Source organism: Electrona antarctica, assembly GCF_951216825.1.
Source record: "Electrona antarctica genome assembly, chromosome: 12".
In the NCBI taxonomy this organism is placed as follows: Eukaryota; Metazoa; Chordata; class Actinopteri; order Myctophiformes; family Myctophidae; genus Electrona; species Electrona antarctica.
The window spans coordinates 13,911,335-13,934,628 of record NC_136793.1 but is presented as its reverse complement, the minus strand read 5'-3'; the positions used below and the strand labels follow the sequence as shown (position 1 = coordinate 13,934,628).

The 23,294-nt window shown below is 45.3% G+C and overlaps 1 protein-coding gene across 1 annotated transcript in view; it reads left to right on the top strand.

Annotated features, from left to right (window-relative positions):
* Positions 1-7,343: 7,343 nt before the first annotated feature.
* Positions 7,344-23,294, top strand: part of vcana (versican a) — a gene marked incomplete at its 5' end in the record, with an annotated part of 75,151 nt that continues 59,200 nt past the window's right edge. The window contains 7 exons of the mRNA XM_079516838.1: positions 7,344-7,347; positions 12,618-12,873; positions 13,354-13,484; positions 15,625-15,799; positions 16,393-16,520; positions 19,573-19,642; positions 19,953-20,176. Coding sequence (XP_079372964.1) covers positions 7,344-7,347; positions 12,618-12,873; positions 13,354-13,484; positions 15,625-15,799; positions 16,393-16,520; positions 19,573-19,642; positions 19,953-20,176 — 988 coding nt within the window. The remainder of the gene's footprint in view (positions 7,348-12,617; positions 12,874-13,353; positions 13,485-15,624; positions 15,800-16,392; positions 16,521-19,572; positions 19,643-19,952; positions 20,177-23,294) is intronic.

Here is a 23,294-nt window from a genome sequence, read left to right as displayed (position 1 = left end):
GCCTCAGGTCCTAATGGGTTAATTCAAGGCTTGATGGGTTGAGTATAATTGATGGTTCATGGTTGAGAACCAGCGCTGTTAGGTTTGACCAGACAACTAACAATTATGCAACCCTAACCCCCCGCCACACACACACACACGCGCGCACGCACGCACTTTTACTCTTTACACTATTACCTTTACTCTTAGTCTTTTACTCTACTGGTGCAGCGTACCTGATGATGTTTAGTCGTCTGTATCAGATCAGATAAGACCTGTATTGATCCCCAGGGGTGAGGCAGGGGTTCTCAACCTTTTCAGGTGGTGAGTGACCCCCCAAATTAGCATAATGTGAACTGGGGAAAGGAATTCGCACTCAAAAGAAACACCAAATGAATAATGATACCCTACCCTCAACAACGACAGTAAAACTATTGGGAAAACTGAAGAGTGGGCACAAGAGAAAGGTGGACTCCAAAACAGATTGGGTACCACCGGGCCTACATAGGAAGAGAGGGGGCGAAAATCCAGTCACCAAACCTTGAAGTATATGGCATGTGTATACCGGAATGCAACTACATTCAGATTTATTTTTCTTCCCATCCAAAACATGCACACACACACACACGCGCACAGGCACACACACACACACACACACACACACACACACACACACACACACACACACACACACACACACACACACACACACACACACACACACACACACATACTTCTGTAAGCCATCCTTATCTGCCTCTGGCAATGGCAGTGATTGCTGGGTGGTTGGGGGATGTGTGCGTGTGGGGGGGGGGGGGGGGGGTGGATTGTTAAACTGTGGTCCAGCCTCTCCCCCCTGTGGAAGGGACCATGATCCAAGTCCTCACAGTATAAACCTGTCACTGGAAACACTGGTCTCAAACCATCAAGCCCACACACACACACACACACACACACACACACACACACACACACACACACACACACACACACACACACACACACACACACACACACACACACACACACACACACACACACACAGACAGACAGACAGACAGACAGACAGACAGACAGACAGACAGACAGACAGACAGACAGACAGACAGACAGACAGACAGACAGACAGACAGACAGACAGACAGACAGACAGACAGACCCACCTCATGTTCTGCTTGTCAACGCCTTGCGTGCGTGCGTGTGTGCGTGCGTGTCATTCATTCAGTCATTCGTTCATACATGAAGGGGGACCTGGCCAATTAAGACAGGAATCTGCATAATACAAAACTAATCACATTCCAATTAACTTAGGTTGAAAATCCATGATTTAAACACAGGTTTCCATTATTTGTGATTATTTCTGAAAAAAAGTTGGTCTGTCAGAGAGAGAAGACTGCATGGTAACTATGTGTTAAGTAGGCCTATACTAGCCTATACTTCTACTTTGCTTGTCTGTTTGTCTACAGCTGACAGGCAATAGCCTACTTTGTACTCCACTATACAATTATTTGACAGCTTTTATTTACACGTTATTTTAGTAGACTATAGGCCACTTTGGATAAATACTATAAATAGGCCTATAGCCTATATTTTGATGCAATAGTCCTACTTTTGAATACAAGCCTGGTCTGAGCTTTTGCTCATTTTACTTATAGTTATAAGTAAATAATCAGAGTACTTTTTCCCCCACTGGCGGTGACACGACTCTTAACAACACACCACCGGATCTGGGTGAGAGAGCACTCAGCAGCTCCTCCGCCCTGATGCGCGCTTTGGCGAACCTGTGCGCTGCGCTCTGCTCTCCTCCAGAGCGCATTGTTTGGAGAGCTTGACATTATCAAAAGATGATTAACTTACTTTGCTTTTTTAATTAATAGCTTTAATCCCGGGACCCGGGGAAGCGAGGAGAGACTATATGAACCAAACGCAGATCTACGCAGGAGTGGTACATTGGCTATTGATTAGATTAAATCAAATAGAAGGACAGGGTAATCTGGAGATCCGAAGTGAAACCCAAACCAAGGAGGAGTGAGTGAACGTGATTAGAGCAACATCGCTGGCCAGACTATACAGGGATGTCCCTATTGGACAGACCGACAGAGGGTCTAATTATGCTTGTCCCCTCCCTCCCCAAGGTGTCTCCATTCACTTTTTTTGGGACGAGGCCCTCGTCTCTGCCCCTCCCCTCCCAGCACTGACGAAATAACAGTGCGGGACGCAAGGCGGAATTGACCTTGTTGCTTGCCAGCACTTCACAGTTTGTGTCGTCCCGGGTCAGAGCAGCATCAGCATCCCATCCCACAGCACTGAGGACAGGACAGGAGAGGAGACAGGGACCCAACAGACAGCTGAGCAGCACCGGGGCGATAAGCGCTACTTCACCGGGGAGATAACAAGTTACATGCCGGGCTGTGTTGGACATATACACTTTGGACACGTTTTACGCATGCATGCGCAACGGGAATAACGGGCTTTTCTTTTTTTTCTGTTCTTTTTTTTTAGGATATAACTCGTTTACTTTTTATTTTATTCCCTCTCTTCATTGTATGGAATAAAACACATGTTCAACGTAAGTGTTACTTTATTAATCAATTTAGACGTGTAGCCTATCTGATGGCTGATTGGTATAGCCTAATCAGTGAGCCATGTTTCAGTATTCAGTGTGCTGTATAGCTGTTTTTCCTAAATGAACAAGTGTTTTACTTATCAATCTCTCTACGGCGTTATGAACTTTAAACAGCTGTTTTGCTGCGCTGAGTTGCAACCAGTCAAGTCGCCCCGGTCACAGCATAATGTCCTCACATAACCTGACCCAACCCGGCGCTGTGCTGTGCGAGCCGACATGCATGCAGACTGTGTGTGTGTGAGTGAGTGCACACAGACAACGGTAGCCTGCTTGAAAGTTTTCTCAGCGTTGTAGGCTACTTACCGGTAGTCTGCAATCTGCAATCGCTACACTAAACCCCGAAGAAAATAGCCGATCTACAAGCTCAGCTGTGAGTGATCTTGTACTTCATGCTATTTGAGAGCGACTGTTTCCACAGGATCAGGGATGCTGCTGCTATGCAATCGGCTGGGATGCTGATGGCTATTCAATTGGTTAAAGGGGGTGTAGGTGTAAGTGGCATTTTGCTGTTAAAATAATGTTAATGATGGTAATCATTTATCTTTAATAACAGAAAATCCCAATAGCCTATCAGGAAAGGGAACGGGATACAGAATGAAATTGATAATGATGGCACAAAACTAATTTAACAGGCTAGAATCGACGCTGATAAATGCGTTCTGTCTCCTGATTGGACGAAACTGGCAAAATTAGCCTGAAAAAGTGTTTTCTGTTTATTAAAGAGCTGGAGAGAGTCAGAGACCCCTGTTACTGAACACTTCTATCACAACAGCTTTAGCTTTTTAACAGAACACATTTTGTCCTGAAAAAAATCTTTACTTTGTGGATTAATGATAGGTTAATCGACTTCAACCAAATGCTCACATTGAATCGCAAAGTGTAGGCAACACAACACAGCATCCCCGAAGCAACAGGTGTTTTTGCCAAGCATGCTTTATATAATAGCCTGTGCACTGTCTGGAACAAATCACATTCTTAGATTAGGCTAGTCTATATTTATTTGACAGAAGTGGTTCTCAAAAGTGAGACACTTACAGTGTCTGTGCAGCAGAGTGGCTCAGAGCCTCAGTCTGATGGACTTAAAAGTCTAATATCTCCCCCAGTCCATATCCCTTTGGTCTAGTGGTTATAAGATATTGGACTTTCACACGGGAGACCTGAGTTCGAACCCTGTGCGTTACATCTGCAACTCTGAGTGAGAGTATACAGATGGAACCACATTGACCTGTTTGGTTCCATTTGGTTCAATTCTGTACACTCAGGTTTATAGTAATCCTTGAAATTCATAACGTTTTGAGAACCACTGAGAGTAATTGGCAATTTGGGAGTTGGCCTATTGCTAGTCTATTCTATAAACATCACTGATACATCATTGATTGATTGATTGATTGATTGATTTATTAACAATTTGCAGAATTACAGTACATTTCAAGTACAACTCAATACAAAAACTGTTAACTGTGAGTGTAAAGCATTACACTTGTTTACAATAGGGCCCACCATTTTCAATTAATCAAAATGAAACATCATGATTGATCATGCAGGGAGGAATTCAGTCACCATGAGTCAGCACAGCAGTTACAGTAGCCCCCACAGACAGAGTAAAAGTAGTGCTCCTCGGAGCACAGGTCTCCACCAGGTCAGGAACGTTTGTGATGGGTTCTTTTTATGTGCCTCCTGGTGGCATTCATTGTTCCTCCACGTAGTGGAAATGTAGGTGCAAAGTTTCACAGCAACTGGATGCTGTGTTTTCAGGCATTTTGTTCAAAATGGGGCACACCTGCAAACTTTAGTGTCAATCTTAGCCAACCACAATAGAATAAATTAATTAATTGTTCCTCCACGTAGTGGAAATGTAGGTGCAACGTTTCACAGCAACTGGATGCTGTGTTTTCAGGCATTTTGTTCAAAATGGGGCACACCTGCAAACTTTAGTGTCAATCTTAGCCAACCACAATAGAATATATGAAAAATCACACAGATCCGTCTTGATCACATGACTATGAAGATCATTTCTTCCTCAGCCAAGTGGGAATGTGCGGAAATCGCACGCTGTGTTCATGATTTGAGGCATTTTGTTCAAAACGGACCGATCCTGCAAACTTTGGATGGCAATCTTAGCCAATCGGCATGGAATATGGAAAATCGGACAGATCCGTGCTGATCACATGACTAGAGATAGGGTGTACCGATTTGCGTGATGTTTATGGAATTATGGATACAATCTGTAGGAGTAATATAACAAAAAAAAAGGGTTTTGCAAACATCTGCCTCATAGTGGCGCTATAACTGGCCTATGCCTTCGGCCCGGTGGAGACAATAAGCTGTGGGAGGGAGCCCTTTATGTTGTTGGCATATCATTTGGGTTAATGCATTACTATTGGACACATGGTGGCACAGGTGTACTGATTAGTGTCGGAACATCATGCAGGGAGCACACACAGCCAGATTAACAGAGACAAGCTACAGAAACCGCACTGGAATTATGACTGGCGCTCATTTACCGCGACTCCTTTTATAAACACACTGCCCAGTGGTGCCATGCAGCCGGCCGGAAAAGGCAATATCGACTCTCGTCACTGTTGCTTGTTGTTGTGTCTGCGACATACGTGTATAGACCCTAGGGTCACTCCCTGTGCAGTAATGGCAACAAATATAGAGAATAGGCATGACGTGATCGAACGTAGGAAAGTCATTACAGGAGGCTATAGCCTACTGCAAGATAGTCGCTGCAACACAGGAGTAAAAATAAATGAAAGAAGGAACTTGCATCAACGCATTTAGGCTACGTTTCCATTTCCCATACAATCCCAAAAGCTGTTGCATCAGAACTTTTGTTCCCACTTCCCAGTTGGACTGCAGGTTTCCCTTTCGGAACCCTGCATGCCTTTTTTTGTATGTGGGATGTCGGTATAAATCCCCAAAAAAGGTATTCAGGGTTCCAAAAGGGGTTATAGTTCCCAGTCAGTTTGATAGATTGATGGATGGCTAGAAAGATCAGGTCCATTTGGTTCCAATTAAAAGTGGAAATGTCTTGATAGGTTGAACCAGGACGACTGATGAAACGGATGCCCCAGACGGTGTTTCCCTAGCTCTGGTCCACAGGGAGTTCCTTCCCATGAGTTTTATTCTTTTCCATGATCCCTTCCTTCTTCTTCTTGTGGGTGGGAACCGCATTGACTCAGGGTCTATGGGTGTGTGTTGGAAATACATCGCAGACATTTTACTCACTCATCCCGAGATATTTAGACTGGAGATCAGAACCATTTTATTGCCATCTGAACTGACGTCGGGGTTTTTGTCAGAGAAGTGCATGCGTGTGTGTGTGCGCGTGTGTGCGTTTGTGTGTGTGTGTGTGTGTTATGAAGGCACTGTTTCTCAAAATGGACCCTTAAGGGTCTGTTACTCTCTGATAAACTGAGGATTCATCTGCCATAAAAAAAAAGAAAAGAAAAACAATTCATCCACTTTGACCCTAGGGGTCCCCCCGAAGGACCCCTGGGGGTCTCCCCGAAGGACCCCTAGGGGTCCCCCCGAAGGACCCCTGGGGGTCCCCGGAACCCCACTTTGAGAACCACTGGTTTAGCGACAGGGTTCTAATGGATGCAGTGTTTACACAGTGAGTGCAGATGAGGGCACACCCCCCCCCCCCCCCCCATGCCCCCCCAGAGCCCTAACAGCCCACCCACGAGAGACCTTTTAACAGACCCCCACATGCCCCACAGACAGACCACCACACACACACACACACACACACACACACACACACACACACACACACACACACACACGATTGTATTGCCATACTTGTGAGGACACATCTACATTTAGGACAAACTTTTTTTATAACCCCCCAACAAGCCTTATGGTCAGGGTTATAAACCCAAGGAGGTGGATGAAGGACAAGGTGTTAAATAGTACCCCATTTACATGTTCAGAAGGTGCCATGATACGGCGTGTCGTGAGCTTTATTTTCGGCGCGTGATGTCCACGCACCACCGACACCTATTCAGCAGAACTCTATAACCATGACCCCCAAAACCTCTAAAGGTCTGACCCTAACCCCAACCTGAGTCTGGTCCTAATTGTAAACCCATAGCTAAATATCTAATCCTCAAATGATTCGAATTTACTATACTTGTGGGACCATTGGCACACACAATTATTATAGTACCACAAGTACGCACGCACGTACGAGCACACGCACGCACGCAAGCACGAGCACACGCACGAGCACACACGCACAGAGCAGAGCATAAGAAAATCCCACCAAAGAGTCCAGACCAGGCATGGTTTAACTGTGCCAATCTGTCATTTAGTTTATAGAGAAGACAAAACCAAAACATCCGCGTTCATGTTTCACCTCAGTGACAGGCAGCAAACCCCCTCTAAAAAAACACTGCTTCCCAAACGCTGGGTACTCAGGAGTCACAGTCGGACACATTGTTAGGGGTCGCTTTATGTTTCTGTTTTTATTTATTGTTATTTCAAACCATTAAAAAAAAAGCAAAATCTTTCAAGAAATTCAAAGATTTTTCCCCCCGAGTACACATTTACATTATGTACTGTATGTGTCCATGAGTATATTGTTTACAGGATGTAATTGATGTGTACATTGATATGCACAGTATGTGTACAGTAGTACTAATGCGTGCGTATGTTTTGTCCCCAACAGATGATAACAGTAAATATTAAACACATCCTCTGGTTACTCTGTGTCTGTCAAGCTGCAACTACCATGGGTAAGTTCATACCTGTCTGTCTGTCTGTCTGTCTGTCTGTCTGTCTGTCTGTCTGTCTGTCTGTCTGTCTGTCTGTCTGTCTGTCTGTCTGTCTGTCTGTCTGTCTGTCTGTCTGTCTGTCTGTCTGTCTGTCTGTCTGTCTGTCTGTCTGTCTGTCTGTCTGTCTGTCTGTCTGTCTGTCTGTCTGCCTGCCTGCCTGCCTGCCTGCGTGCGTGCGTGCGTGCGTGCGTGCGTGCGTGCGTGCGTGCGTGCGTGCGTGCGTGCGTGCGTGCGTGCGTGCGTGCGTGCGTGCGTGCGTGCGTGCGTGCGTGCGTGCGTGCGTGCGTGCGTGTGTGTGTGTGTGTGTGATCATCTCTTGTTCTGAGAATCCTGAAATCTTTCCACATCTGTCTGCTAATACTTCTGCTGACGTTGTTGTCAATGAAGGCTCCAAGGCACCTTCCAAAAATGCTCCCCAAAAAGCAGCCAAACGGCTTGCAAAATTCTGTACTGATCTCTTTTATCGGTAGCCGCCAAATATGGCAAAGATGTTGTTATTACTTCTGTTACTTGTTACTTGTACCTCTTAGGGGTGTTTATATTGTCACTTGTAATATGTATGGGCTACGGACAGTTCAGAAACCCATCACTGGTAGGTAGGGTCCTGAACTTTTCCACAGCCCTCCTCTGCAGTGGTGTAAAGCAGGGGTTCTCAACGTTTTTGTCCGGGGACCCCCGGAAATGCTTTGGCAATGTCTCGGGACCCCCGCCCCGCCCCCTCCCGACCCTACAATAACCTTAAACCATTTTGGGCGGGAACCCCTTTTGGTGTTTTAAGCATTGTTATAATTTAGCTATTGAAAAATAGCAGATCTACAAGCTCATAGCGCGCCACCGAGTGGCGCGCTACGAGCTTGTAGGTCTGCTATTTTTGAAAAATCGTGAAAATACAATTTTAAAAAAATCTTTTTTTTTTTTTTTTAATAATTTGGGGACCCCCTAAAATAATTTGGCGACGCCCTGAGGGGTCGCGACCCACGGGTTGAGAACCCCTGGTGTAAAGTACCTAAGTACATTTACTTTATCTCATGCCATTGGAACATTACAAGAAGAATCATGTATTAAACTCTTTTGACATGATGGAAAAGGTATAGGCGGAAGCAGGGGCCCTGGCCCCCCGGCCCCCACAGACTCTACGTCACTGGGCGGAAGCTAGTAGCTTATTCACTGAGGTCATCAGGTGGTCACCCTGCTTCAGGGACGTTTCTTTGTTGACCGGTGCTGACCAGCCACCCAGACATTGAGTTATTGGCTCAGGAATGTGACAAAAACAATGAATTCAATGGCTTCATGGGGTGTGCAATTGATTGAAGGGTGAACAAGTCCTTTAACCCTGAGGCCGATTCTAAAAAAAAAAATCTTCTAAATCACAGTTTTCTGAAAAAACAATGTTTCTATATCAGTGGTTCTCAAACTATTTCATGTCAAGGACCCCAAAAATTATATGTAATTGGCCGCCGACCCCCATCTGAAAATATGTTGTTCACCCCCCCGGAAGCAAAGATTTGAGTTAAAAACATCCGCTCTGAAAGAATATATATTCAAAGATTTGTGGCACATTTTCACGATTTTTCAAAAATAGCAGATCTACAAGCTTGTAGATCTGCTAATTTGCAACAGCTAAAGTATAACATAATACTAAAAACACCAATAGGGGTTCCTGCCCTGAATGGGTTAAGTAAACAAGCGCTCATGGACGGAGAAGTGGGAGAGCGGTGTGGGGCTTTCTCTGCCCTCCTCCCCTCCCAGCTGGTCCTCTGGTCTCGTGGGGCATTACGGACCCCAAAACCACCTTCCAATTAGACCCCTAGCTCGGTCATCCTGTCCCAGTCTGGAGCGGACAGCTGCTTTTCACCTCTTCACCTTAATAAGGTGGTCTGTTTTAAAGCCCCCCCGGGCCCGGCTCCGTCCCACTGCTGGTTTCCACACAGCATTCCCCGCATTGTTCCCCACGAGCCAAACACCCCACCCCCAAACCCCATCCCCCACCCCTACACCCCTCTAACCACGTCCCCCAGCCCCCAAACACCATCCCCCAAACAGTGCAGTGTCAGGATGCGATCACTTCTCTCCACGTGGGTAAAAAGCAGTGATTCAGGTCCGCTTGGACTGAGGAGTTGTCTGTCTGTCTGTCTGGGTCGAGTCAGCGGGCCGCGGTCTCTCCGGGAGTTTATTGGTGCTGGGCGCTAGCTCGTTTCCGTCGCGCACACACACACCCATAAGAACCCCGGAGCAGAGCGGGACGATAATGAAATGAAGTGCTTAATTGAAATGGTTTCTAAGGAGTGGTTTAAGCCGTGGTTTTTAGGGCTTCCATGTTTGATGCAGTGAATGGGCTTGACTCATGAGGCTTGTGGTCAAACATGGAGAGAACATTCCAGCAGGCGATTGAACGGTCGACTAAATGAATGTCTGCACTCTGCAGTTTGTTTCTGCTGCATCATAAGCAGCTTTTGATTGGGTGCTGTCAGAGCTCAGACATCAGGATGTTTGAGGTTTCACAAAACGGGCTGTTAGGAAGCACAGCTGTGCCTATTTAGCCTATTTCAGTGCATTGGTACTGTACCTTTCCAGCCATATTTTTGTGCAGTAGAGGTTATGCTCATGCATAAAGTGAGTGGTAAATCGAGTTGCAAAGTGAGTTTAACGTTGTTTAATGTCGTTCAATGTAATCAGACAGGACTTTTTCTGTTTGGATGTATGGGCGGCTGTCAAGGCCAGAAAGTTGTTCTTTTTTGCCACTCAGTAGTCAGTAGGCGTTCCTGCATAACTTCCGGGTATGATGATGATGATGTCACGTGCATACCCTCTGCCATGTTTCAGTGTATTGCTATATTGCAATGCATTGTTATATTTCAGTGCATATTTATATTTTCAGTGCATTGCTATATTTCAGTGTATTAAGTCGGTTGGAGAGGCTTATTGTCTGAGAACACTGGATTGTGTCCCCGTTACAATGGCGCTAGACCCCTGAGAGATGTATTGCTGAGGTGCAGTGCAACACCTACCATCAGCTCGCTGAGGTGGAACGCAACACCATACCATCAGCTCACTGAGGTGGAGCGCAGCACCTATACCATCAGCTCCCACTACTTTACCCAAGCCATGCTACTCATACACTGAGTTGGCGGTGTCCAGTGTTGAAGCTGTGACCTTGTGGTCCAAAGGCGAGAGCTCTACTGACTGGACACATATAAATTGTACACCGCTGTATATTTTTGCGATGTATAAGGTGTACGTGCACATATAATACAGCTGAGCTGATGCACAGCAAAATCAGCAGTGTTTATTTCACTGTGAGAGTACAGATGCATGTGCAATGCATCTGTACATTGTAGCCTACATATCACAATGAGTGAATTCAATCTAGTATACAAAATCACACCCGTGTGAAGTGAGGGGCGCTCTTATCATCATACCAACATCATCATACATTATCTCATTCTGGCCAATCACAATTTGCGTCCTCACTTTTGTCTTCAATGTTTGTGTTAACCCATTCTGGACGGGAACCCCTTTTGGTGTTTTAACTAAGCATTATGTTATGCTTTAGCTATTGAAAAATAGCAGATCTACAAGCTCATTGGCGCGCTACGAGCTTGTAGGTCTGCTATTTTTGAAAAATCGGGAAAAATGCGGCACAAATCTTTGAATATATATTCTTTCAGAAGACTTTATTTTTATTTCGACGTCAGGCCTAAATGGGTTAATGTGTTTACACAAACACTGAAAGCTGGACATAGCAGGGTCTAGCGCCCCTCAAAAATCATCTGTATTGAAATGCCAATAATTGGTAAAAAAAAAGAAAAGAAAAGGAAGGAAGGAAGAGAGAGAGAGACAATGTCTTTCCAACACGGCTGCTGTGCCTAGCTATAATATTGTACTTCACAGTGACATATTAAACATGAACTACACTACAGCTGCTGTTCCACTGGTTCCCACGCCCATGGTTATGAGGACAAGGAGTGACTCTCTGAGTCATTTTGGGGTCATGATGTATGTATGTTTATTAAACGTCTGCGAGCAGCGGTCACTCCCTGTCTACAGTGTGTTATACACGTCATAACAGAATGACAACTCCACGCCATGACCACGTCAGTGTTTATCCGGTTATGTTTGAAGTACACAAAGAAACAAATATTTATGGGGTACTCACTCACTAGTTGTTGATATCTCATGAATGTACCAGGAGATTTGTTTCGAATAGGTTCTGTATGCATGCAGCCATATTGGAAAGAAATTGGGCCTCTTCCTTACTGCCTTCACAGGTCTCACCGGTATTTTTGGCATAACCAGACTGGAATCGAATTGATTTGAGAAGTCTAAAAAGCACAAAACCACATGGAAAGTGATCTCTCTCTCTCTCGCGCGCGCGCTACATGCGCGGTAATCAGATTTTAATCACATTCCTTAGCCTTGTTCAGACTGCATCCCCAATCTGACTGCAATCATCATAATTTGGGCTGCTTGAACAAGTTGACCGGAGTCCCTCAGGGCTCTGTCCCCGTGAACTAAAATCCGTCCGTCCGTCCGTCCGTCCTAGCCTACCAACTTGTGTCATGTTATGAGCTAAATGTTTACAGCTTGTTACAGGCTGGTGAGAATTACAATGCTTAGTAACATAATCCCTCGGAATATAAAAGTCTGTTGTGTAACTTACTTCAGACAGCAGCAGCATGATTGATATTTGACTTCACTGGGGTCATTTTGAAGCAGTCTCCTCCTTAGGACAGACAGCCACAGGCCATTTTGGAGGGCTTGGGGGGAAACCCAGAGTGGCATTCCGACACACCGACATTCTGACTACGTGCCTTACGCATGCGATTAGGGTTAGTATTGAGTGCGTCGGAATGACGATGCGTCTTGGGGTCCATATTTGATGAAGATAACATGACGCAATAGCGTCACTTAATTTCCTCACTTCAGGAGTCAGCAAAGTGACTCCTGACTGAGTTGAAGACCCCTGCAACATGGGGGCGGGACCGGAAACAAGCAAAACAACAAATCTGAAATGAATCTTGAGCCTTCTGTAGTGATTTGCGCCGAGCTAGCTGCGATCGAACCCCAGTCTCCCACTTAGTCTTATGTCTTAGTCATCGTAGCTTAGTCTTCATTTCCTTTTTTTTTTTTTTTTTTTTTTTAGTAATTCTTCGTCACAGTTTTAGTTGCCGAAATGAATACCGCATTGACAATCCATGCTGTTTGTTTGTTTGCTTGCTTGTCTCACGCAGCCGCCGACACGCTGACGATGGTGCGGCCGGTGAGCGGGTCCCTCTCGGGGAAGGTCAACCTTCCATGCTTCTTCTCCACCATGCCCACGTCGGCGCCCGTGCTCGCCGCCAACGGCACGGCCCTCGCTCAGGCCCAGGACTACCTGCGCATCAAGTGGACCAAGATCGAGGGCGAGGTGGAGTCCACCGTGCTGGTGGCGCAGAACGGCGTCATCAAGATAGGCTCCATCTTCAGGAACCGCGTGTCCGTCCCAAGGTGAGTCGATTGTTTTGGCATGGCATGGTGGGGGTTGTTTCAGGCCCAAACCGCACCAATGATTCACCATGCAACTCCTTGCAACCATACGGTTGTGAGTAGTGGCATGTAGTTGCATGCAAACATTATCCCCAATGGCAGATGCAAGGAGTTGCATTGGTGTGACATGTCCTTTAAAACAGTTTTGTTGCAAGGAGTTCCAAGGAGTTACATTGCTGCAGTTTTGGCCTTAGACCAGGGGTCTTCAACGTTTTTCAGGCCAAGGACCCCTTAGCTGAGATCTTAACTTGTAGATCTGCTATTTTTACTTAAAGGTCTCCTCAGAATAGGGATTCTAGGGTTCAAGTGGTTAAGAAGAATCCCATCCCACAAATATTTGTTGGCCCGCCCTAGGGTTTCACGGACCTCCCTGTTGAAGACCCCATGTTTTAGACTTTTATTTCAGTTTATTTAGTTCATTTTTCCCTCCATCCCCTCCAGCCATCCGGAGGACGTGGGCGACGCCTCGCTGACGGTGGTCAAATTGCGGGCCAGCGACGCCGGCACGTACCGCTGTGAGGTCATGTACGGCATCGAGGACACCCAGGACACCGTCAACCTCGACGTCAACGGTGAGACTTCCTTCCACGGATCTGCAAATATCCAATATATTCTTAGTGATTATTCTGTTTATTACTGTTTCCCCAATTCATTGAATACTCATGGTGAAGACCTGTAACTATCAGCCCTTTTACTGGGGGACACCCTGGAACCCCTTCAAGGACCCCTGGGACCCCACTTTTTGAACCAGTGATCTACACCCTACCAGAGAATGTACAAATTAAATGTAAATTACATTTGGGGGAAAGAAAGAAAGAAAGAAAGAAAGACAGACAGACAGACAGACAGACAGACAGACAGACAGACAGACAGACAGACAGACAGACAGACAGAGCATGGTGTTTTAATGTGACTGAGTGCTGGACAGACAGCTGGTAACACATGAAACATGTTGTTGGTTGGTTTGGGAATTCAGCACTTTGAGGGTGAACTCATGCAACCTCTCTCCTTCTGCCAAATGAGATGTCAACAGTTTTTTTACACATGTGAGGTGGTTGACGTTTACTGGGCGGTTACTGGACGGTCGTAGGGGTGGTTGCTGGGGTTGCCGGGATGTTACCGGGCCGGTTGCCGAGCGGTTCTCTGTTGGTCACCGGGGGCGGCTGCCGGCGCGTTTCCCATGGGACGGTTGCTGAGGCGGATGCCGGGCAAATGCCATGTGATCTTTATCAGAAAATAGTCATTGGACTGAGAGAGTGTTGTGTTCATCTGTGCTCAGATGGTTAGCTTAATGTGCAACATTGGTTTATCACTCAACAAGTAAACAAATCAACTATATAAGTGGATCTACACTTTTCTGACAATTTAAGGAAAAAGGCTAAATTGAATGCAAAATTGTCAAATAATACATAAGAAAGAGGCAACATTTTAGAAAATAGTCGATCTACAAGCTCACAACGCCTCGCAGTGGGAGGCGTTGACTGTGAATGAGCATGTGAATATTAAGTTGATATATCAAGACATCACAGATGTCTCTTGAGAGTGATACACGAGGAGACATTAGGCCCCGATGATGATTCTGACCGCACGCAGCAACACTTTAGCTGCGTTTTGGACACGTTTTTTGATGAGCACAGAGAGAGCTTTTGTTTCCCCTGCCATCTCCTGACTTCGTCGTATTGATTCCACTCCCATAGATTTTAATCTTGCGTGCTTTCATTTCTTGCACGAGGACATTGGCCATTCATTGTCACTAGAACATCCTCCTGTGCGCCTCATGCCAGGCCTTCTTAAAGGTGATTGCAGCCGTCAATGTGATTGGTTTAATTAATGCTATTTCAGGGCGTGTTGCGCCATGCGCTAACACCACATAATGCCTATCTACATGCGTCCAATTGGGCAAGACCATGCGCCATGGGTGCAAAGTTCTGCCATTAAATTAGGGTCCTGTGTGTGATTTTATAGGCTGGCTATTTTCGCTAGCTATGCCCTGGCCTAGATCTTGCTTGCTTGTGTAATCTTTGCTAGCAAAGCCCCATGCCCCTATTTGTGAGCGTGCATAGCGGCTATTTTTTTTCTAGCAATAGCCTCTTTGTCCACACTCACAGGAAACATGGCGTGCGGTTTCTGATCGGCCGTCATCTCACGATGCCATGCTAGCGCTACACACCCTGGAGCAGGGGGAATTGCGGACATAATAATTCATGTATCTCAGGGCATGTAGAAAACATGGGTGGAGGGCGGGGGATAGTTTTGGGTTTTCGCCGGGACATAATCCACACGCCTCTGCGCTACAAACTATCTGCAATGTTAATTAGCATCATCAATCGTGACTTCTGCGCCTGTTTGCTGTCCACAAATATGGGGATTTTCAGGGCTGTGGCATCGTCCTAAATCACCCCTAGTCATCTGGTTCATTTGTGGTGAGGTGCAGACTATTTGACTCATCGCGGTTCAGTTTTGTCGCAGAGCCTCCTCACTTTACGAAGAAACTCAGAGATTTACGGCGTTCAGCGCATGGTGTGTGCCTTGTCACATAGTTGAGGAAGAGTTATAGGTTCAAGAGATTGCCGATGATTATGTGTTTTTGTTTTGTATTTGTTTTAGTTTTTTTTTATTAACAAATATCTGTTTGTTTGTGTGTGTGTGTGTGTGTGTGTGTGTGTGTGTGTGTGTGTGTGTGTGCGTGTGCGTGTGCGTGCTACATTCCAGGCGTGGTGTTTCACTACCGGGCTAGCAGCAGCAGGTACACCCTGGACTACCAGGGTGCCGTGCAGGCGTGCCGGAACGTCGGCGCGACCATCGCCACGTCTGACCAGCTGAGGGCCGCGTACGAGGACGGCTTCGACCACTGTGACGCAGGCTGGGTGGCAGACCAATCCGTCAAGTGAGTCTGGTAACGCCCGCTGTCAGCCCATCGTCGCTGTCGTGGGCACTGGGCACAAACCTCTTATCTTTGTATTTTAACTTTTTTTTTTGTTTGTTTTTTTTCGTAAATGAACAACCTACTCGATCAAACTACAACGTCATGTGAAAGCATCAAAAGTAGCAGATCGGCAAGCTCTAAACGTGATGCGAAGCATCTCACTTCATGCTTGTAGATCTGCTATTTTTGCTGTTTTTTTATTATAATCTGGAAAAGTAACAGTTTTGGACATATGAGGTTTCCACCCAACAGAGACGATATACATTTATTTCTGTATTCACTTATCGACCACATGCACCTTTAGAGTTACTATTCTAGGACCAACATTTTTGCGGAAATAACCGACTAAGCCCAGAGCTTGTAGATAATTTGTTTTCGATGTGGGTAACAGGAGGGGGGGGTATATAGACCCCCTGGGGCACTCTAGTCAACTTAGTAACCTACCGTATATATGGTTTTAATTGGTTAGCCTGCCGTGATTTATACTTGGTCATCCGACGGTGTCGCAGTAGGTGATCTCCCCACTAACTTCCCTGCTTCCTCTTCCTGTGAAGATACCCGATCATCAAGCCCAGACCCGGATGCTTCGGGAACCTACAGACGAAACCCGGGGTGAGGACGTACGGGCTCAGGAAACCCACGGAAACCTACGATGTTTATTGCTACGCGGACAAGCTGGACGGTGAGAATGTTAGAACCCTGACGTTGAAAGCTCCAATTGTCTGGTTGCCACATTGGTTACAGGGTCAATTTTATCCAATCAGGAGAGAGAACCCATACTGGATTACGGGATAAACAAGTGAAATTGGAAGCGATGGAAACGACAACAAAACAAATTGTTGACAGCATAGGAGCTAGAACTCTGATGAATGGGTACTCTCTGGATGAAATTGATATCCTGACCTGAAAATGTATTTTCTGTGTATTAAAGAGTTGGAGAAACAGGGAGACCCCTGTTACAGAGCAAACACACAAGGACTTCTATCAGAATATAGAGCTTTAATTTAACCAAAAACCTAATCTACCTCGGAGTGTACAAATCACCCTCAAGGTTGAATTAGGATTTGACCGTACAACCTCTCCGGTTCGCAGAGACAGACCTCAAGCGCGACAGTGCTGAAGCAAATTGCTTTTGACCGCGGAACTCGTCAGAGAGCGAGAGAGACGGGCTGTCGGTCTCACTCTCCGCACTAAATCAGACCTCCTCTCAAATAAGACACCAACAAATATGCGATAATGATGCTTCGGATGCCTCTGGAACGAAGGGCTGTCGGGAAGTCCGGGTCCTGTCATCTCCCGGCCAAAGCGGTCTTTATCTGTCTGTTTATCACCCTTGACCCAAACCAATACTCAACCCACTTCCTTCTCGCAAGGGGGAAAAGCATTTGAATCCTCGGCGTTGACTCCTTGGCGCAGATAGAAGTCACACACACTGCCTCTCGGGCTATGTGACGTTTGGACAATACTGCATAAGCCATTTTGTGACGCCACTCGTTTTTTCCAATACAGATTTCCGAAAAATATTTATATTAATTATTTTAAGCCTGAAACCAAGCCACCCAGGCTCCAGGTGAATCATGACCGTAACACATGTGATTCTATGTCCAAACAAATATTTGAAAACCCTCAAAAAGCATATTTAGTAAAATAGTATACAGTAAGTAAATGTTCAAATCTTGAATAGTCTTTTTACCATAGAAATGAATGACAGGAAGTGACATTCTGAGGCGCACGCACGCACGCACGCACGCACGCACGCACGCACGCACGCACGCACGCACGCACGCACGCACACACACACACACACACACACACACACAGACTGTTTCTAACAATCCCTGTCTTACACAGGAGATGGAGACTCGGCATGGTTTCCAGAGTTTGCCCAGTCGGTCCCATCATAAAATGGATCACCCATGGTTCAGTAGAGGGGACATCTGTGTTATAAGTGTGAGTCTCTTAGTGACGACATTCGGATGAGCAGCAGATGGAATGGAGTCTTTGTTGAGAGCCAAGGATCCTCCTCAGGGATACTTGGGGTCAGGCACCAAAACACCCCTCCCGACAACCAAGGGAGAATGGGGAGGGTGGTTCCCCATCCCTGCTTAGATCGAGAGCGAATATCCGTCCAGATGATCCTGTATGGTGTATAATGTAGGTGGACGTTCAAAGATCCAATCAAACATTCAAACGTCTGATGTTTATCTGGACGATCACTGTTGTCCGAGAGGGAAAGTGGCGAGCGAGAGAGAAAGACAAAAAATAGACAAAAAATGTCTAAAAATAGCTAATTTTACATCAAGGCATCCTGTATCCGTAATCGAGACAAAAGTTTAAAATAATACATTGATTTGAAGTCATATCATCCAGCCCTACCATAGAGGGCGCTGCTCTGCAAAAGAACAAACAAATATGTACAAATAAATAACACGTGCCATGGTGCGTGTCTCATGACATCTAATGAAAAAAGACGGCCTCCTTCACACGCTCGCCTCCGGGAGGAAATGAAAGCGATGTCTTTACACAGTTGATAAATCAAACGGGACGCACAAACCAAACTGCTGTGTGTGGACTCCCTTTTGAAATGTTACACCCAAACTCCAGTGAAAACATGCCAATCATTCACTTACCCCGCCTTCACGGCTATTTGGTTTCAATTAGGATCTCGTCTTTTGGTTTTGATTTATGTTTCCATGGGAGCGGAGATAACATGCCATTTCTGAACTGTCCACAGCCACCCTCTGAGACGTGTTGTGAGCTTGTATATCTTCACATTTTTAGCCATGACTAAACAGAAGTGGCTTGAGATTTTGAGGTGTGCTGGGCATGAAAGGTTTGCCTGCGTTAAAATGTCAACCCTGTCTTGTGGTTTATTTTGTATCTGTCAATCCTTCCTGTGTCACTTCTAATCCTTATAAATGCTTTTTGTATAAGGACAACTTTCTTGTCTCTTACTTGTCTGTTACTTTTCAGGATTCAAATTCAAAAGTATCAAACATATCAGATCTACAAGCTCAAAACTCATTGCTTTGCACTGCATTTCTTGTGGATCTGATACTTTTGATGTAATATGATCAAGTAGGGCATTCATTTACGAAATAACCCCACAGAAAGTTAGAAAATGGAGACAAGAGGTTTCTGCAACGAGATGCAGTCAATCCTAATGTCAGATGTGGAGGTATGAGGCTGCCTGACTCTCACCCACAGAGGGGGAAGCAGTGAGCATGGCCAGGAAACATAGTCAGCATTGCTATCCCACCTCAGCATGGTGCACATCATGAATGCACTGCTATTGTCCTGCATGGGAATGGTGGGAGACAGGTCTGGGCCAGAGTCCCTGCACAACAGCTGTGACTTTTGGTCTGTAATTAGGTTTAATTATTATTTGGTTTATTAGTTTATTAGTGTACAGCACTTTGGTTCAAAACACTGTTGTTTTAAATGTGTTGTTTTATAAATAAAGTAGATTGGATTAGATTAGGAAATTTGGTGTCAGGATTAAGAGTGAGCTGAACAACCAGGTTCTGGATAAAACCAAACAAATCTGAAAGTGCTACAACTCGTAAAAAAAAAAAGGTTTAAGGAGAGAAAAAAGTAAAATCAGGTAGAAGGCAAAACAAAGTATAAAGGAACATCAAGCGTCTAAGCCTCAAATGTGTCCACCTCAGTCTTTGTGCTGAATGGACAGCTGTGATTTTCCACTGCTTCATGTTCTTTTTCTTCCTGTGTTTTAGGTGAAGTCTTCTACGCGCCGGTGACGCATAAAATGACGTTCGAGGAAGCTGACCAAGAATGCAAAAACAGGTATAGGGCAATTATTGTCTTTTTCTTTTTTTTATCGAATAACCAAGAAACATTACAAGCTTGTATACAAATAAAAATGTCTTATTTTTTCCTTTTATGTTTTGTAATGTTTCTAAATATCTTGCCTGTCTGTCTGTCTGTCTGTCTGTCTGTCTGTCTGTCTGTCTGTCTGTCTGTCTGTCTGTCTGTCTGTCTGTCTGTCTGTCTGTCTGTCTGCCTGCCTGCCTGCCTGCCTGCCTGCCTGCCTGCCTGCCTGCCTGCCTCGATGAATTCAATTAACTCTTTGCACCTGTGTCAAACCCACCATCAGGAACGGCGTGCTGGCGTCCCCGGGCCAGCTGCACTCAGCCTGGCGCCAGGGTCTGGACCGCTGCGACTATGGCTGGCTGTCCGACGGCAGCGCCCGCCACCCCGTGGCCGTGCCCCGCACCCAGTGTGGCGGCGGGCTGCTGGGGGTCCGCACCATGTACCGCTTCAAGAACCAGACCGGGTTCCCACAGCCAGGCATGAAGCTGGGAGCTTACTGCTTCAGAGGTAAGCTCACGTACTGAATACACCAAATGCTGTTGGTGTTATATACCAAGATTATATGCACATGTATGATGATGCTCTTTATATTATTATTTTTTCTTGCTCTCTTTTTTTGCACTCTTTCTTCTCTTTAAATCTTTTTTCTCGAGCTTGTGGATTTGCTATTTTTAATTATGTTGTATGACGCTGTAGTGTGATTAAGTAGGTTGTTAATTTACGGGGGAAAACCCACAAAAGGTTAGAATATGGAGATAAGAGGTTTCTGCCCAACAGTGGCGATTATTGTGTCCACGTTTATATTGTAGTTTATCAACGCACAAAAGCATCAGAAATGTTGAAATGCGTAGGTGCAGCCAGGGCATGAGTAAATATCAATGAAATATAGAGTTTGCACACTGCGTCACTCTATAAAAGATCAAAGTTTATTACCACCGACGTGTGACCATTCCGGCCTAGTAGCTCATGCAGTCCTGCCACTGAGCTACTAGGCTGGAAACGTCTCACTTCGGTGGTGATAAACCTTTCATCTTTTTTGCAGCGTGATGCCTCTATATTTCATTGATATTTTGTAGTTCATCCCACATCACACAGAGATTTGAGGAGACATTTTGTGGTCAGAAGGAGCAGCCATGGACAGTTAGGTTAATGCTGAGGATTGTACAGTTCAGTGATGTCATCCCCTCTGTGTATTGACTCTTGCTGCCACACCCTCTACGCATCATCATCATAATAATACTTTACAGTATGACGGGTTGATGCTTTTGATTTTCTATTCCCCACCTCATATTTCCTATTTCAGACTCTGAAATGTAGAGGATTTTAAGTGCAGTTCCTTTGTTCGATTGTTCGTTCGTTCGTTTGTTTGTTTGTTTGTTCGTTGGACTTGTGAGGGTCTAATAGTAGAGCCACTGTTAAGGTCAAAAGTGTAGGCTATTCAGACATGGGCAAAAGTAGCAGATCACAACACGACATACTTGGATACTATGGATTCATGTAAAAAAAAAAAAAAAGATATATATATATATATATATTGTATATTAAACAAGAATTTCACGAACAAATATATTATGTTAAAAAAAAGTCGCGCCTAGATTAATCAATTTGATTAAAAGATCCATTTTATATATTTCCGGTTAATTGCCCAGCCCTACTTACAGGTCATGTAGGTACTATTTTGGGCCTATAACTTCCGCCCCAGAATTGAGAAACCGCTATAGCGTTCAGAGGGAACTTTGGGAAACCGCACCTCGGCCTTGGCCAGGGGTTATCTCACTCGACCCCTCATTTGTAAAGATGGAAAGGCCAGGTCGAAAGGTCATTCGGGGATGAGTGCATTTAGAAGTCCGGTTGTAAAGCAGCGTCCATTATCCAAACTGTCTGCTCTGATAAGTACGAGTGAGAGTGACGAAGAAAGTTCAAGCCGTGACAGCGGAAGTGACAGGGAGGGTGGAGGGGTGGATGGAGACCGAAAAGGCTGAGGTGTGGTATTTTTGACTTTTTGTTACTTTGGGATGTAAGCGGGTGATTTCAGACCGTCACCTAGCCTCTATCCGCCCTCGGGGGAGAGCTTAGTAAGACTTGTGTTCACACCGACAGGCCAAATCGGAGTTATGGCCTAGCCAGTCTGTGTTGACTCCTATGACTGGTCATGATAAACTATGGACCGACTAGGTCCGTCGACTACCTTTTTTCACTGACGGGAAAAAAACGTAATAAAAACTAAGCTACGATGAGTCATCATAGCGAAATTGTCAGTATATTTAGTCATCATTTAGTCATCATTGATGACTATTATGTTTAGTCATCATTGATGACTAAAATATATACTAACATTTTCGTCAACATATAGGGGGGGGGGGGGGGGGGGCTGTAAAACAGAAGCAACTGTAGTTTACTAAGTTTGGAGGGTTTAAGTGGTTAACGAAAGTCTCTCATGGCGATAAGCCCCCCGCCGGGGTTCAAAGGTCACACAAACACCCCCTCCCCACTCCAGCCCGCCCCCTCCATCATCATGTCGGCTTTACTTCTCGCCTAAGAGCTTTTCAAGTGCCTCTCTTTCGTGTTTTCGTGGGAGCTAAACTCTCTCCGTCGTTTCCCCGTGTTCCCAGCCCCCCCCCCCCCCCCAAATAAAACAAAAACAAACAAACAATAAAAACAACAAAAACAAAATAGATAGATACCTTTTATTGATTCCGCAGAGAGACATTCAGGCACCACGGACAGAACAGCAGTTCAATTTACTGATGCAGCGCATTAAAGAAGTGTGAGATACAATCATAGCAAGACCAACGTCACAATTACTTTATTATTAAAGAGGATGTACAAAGGTATAAGTAAGTAAGTAGCCTTGCCGAGCCATGAGGCCCATAGGGCAGGAGCCTATCTCCTGTTTCTGTAGCGAGGGGCAGCTTGATGTACAAGTACACCCCCTGGACATGACACTAGTATGTCGCAGGGACTTACCCCCAATCCAACCCTTGATGCTGAGTGTCAAGCAGGGAGGCACTGGGTCCCATTTTTTAGAGTCTTTGGTATGACCCCGACCTCCCCGTCTCAGGGCGGACACTCTAACCACAAGGCCACTGAGCTGGTGTACAAAGGTATACACACCCTATATACCATAAAAAATAAAGTATACAAAAGGATGCAAGTTGGAATACCTTTAGTTATTGATCCCACGGGGGAAATTAATGCGCCAGAGACAGCACAGCACTGCAGTAAAGTTACAGTATAGGTACAGAAGAGTAATATCACAATGAAGACGCCCTTAAACAAATTTATGAAAGTGTACAGATGTACCACACCTTGCTCAAAGTGGGTGCCTTGATGCCTCAGAATACTTTGATAATATTTTGGAATTCATCAATGTCACTTCAGTTGACCCTCTATACTTAGTCAAACGGACGAGAGTTAAACTGTGCCTTCTTTTTCAACCTACAGTCATCAGCCCGAGTCACTTCACCAACAATAGCTCACAATGACGCATTGTGAGCTTGTAGATCTGCTATTTTTGGTCAATGTTCCCCCCCCAGAATAGGAATGCTGTGGTTTAGTGGTTAAACGCCAAGTATAAAGTCATTGTCAGTCTGTCCTATAATGGAAAACTAATGTTAGTTTTTTT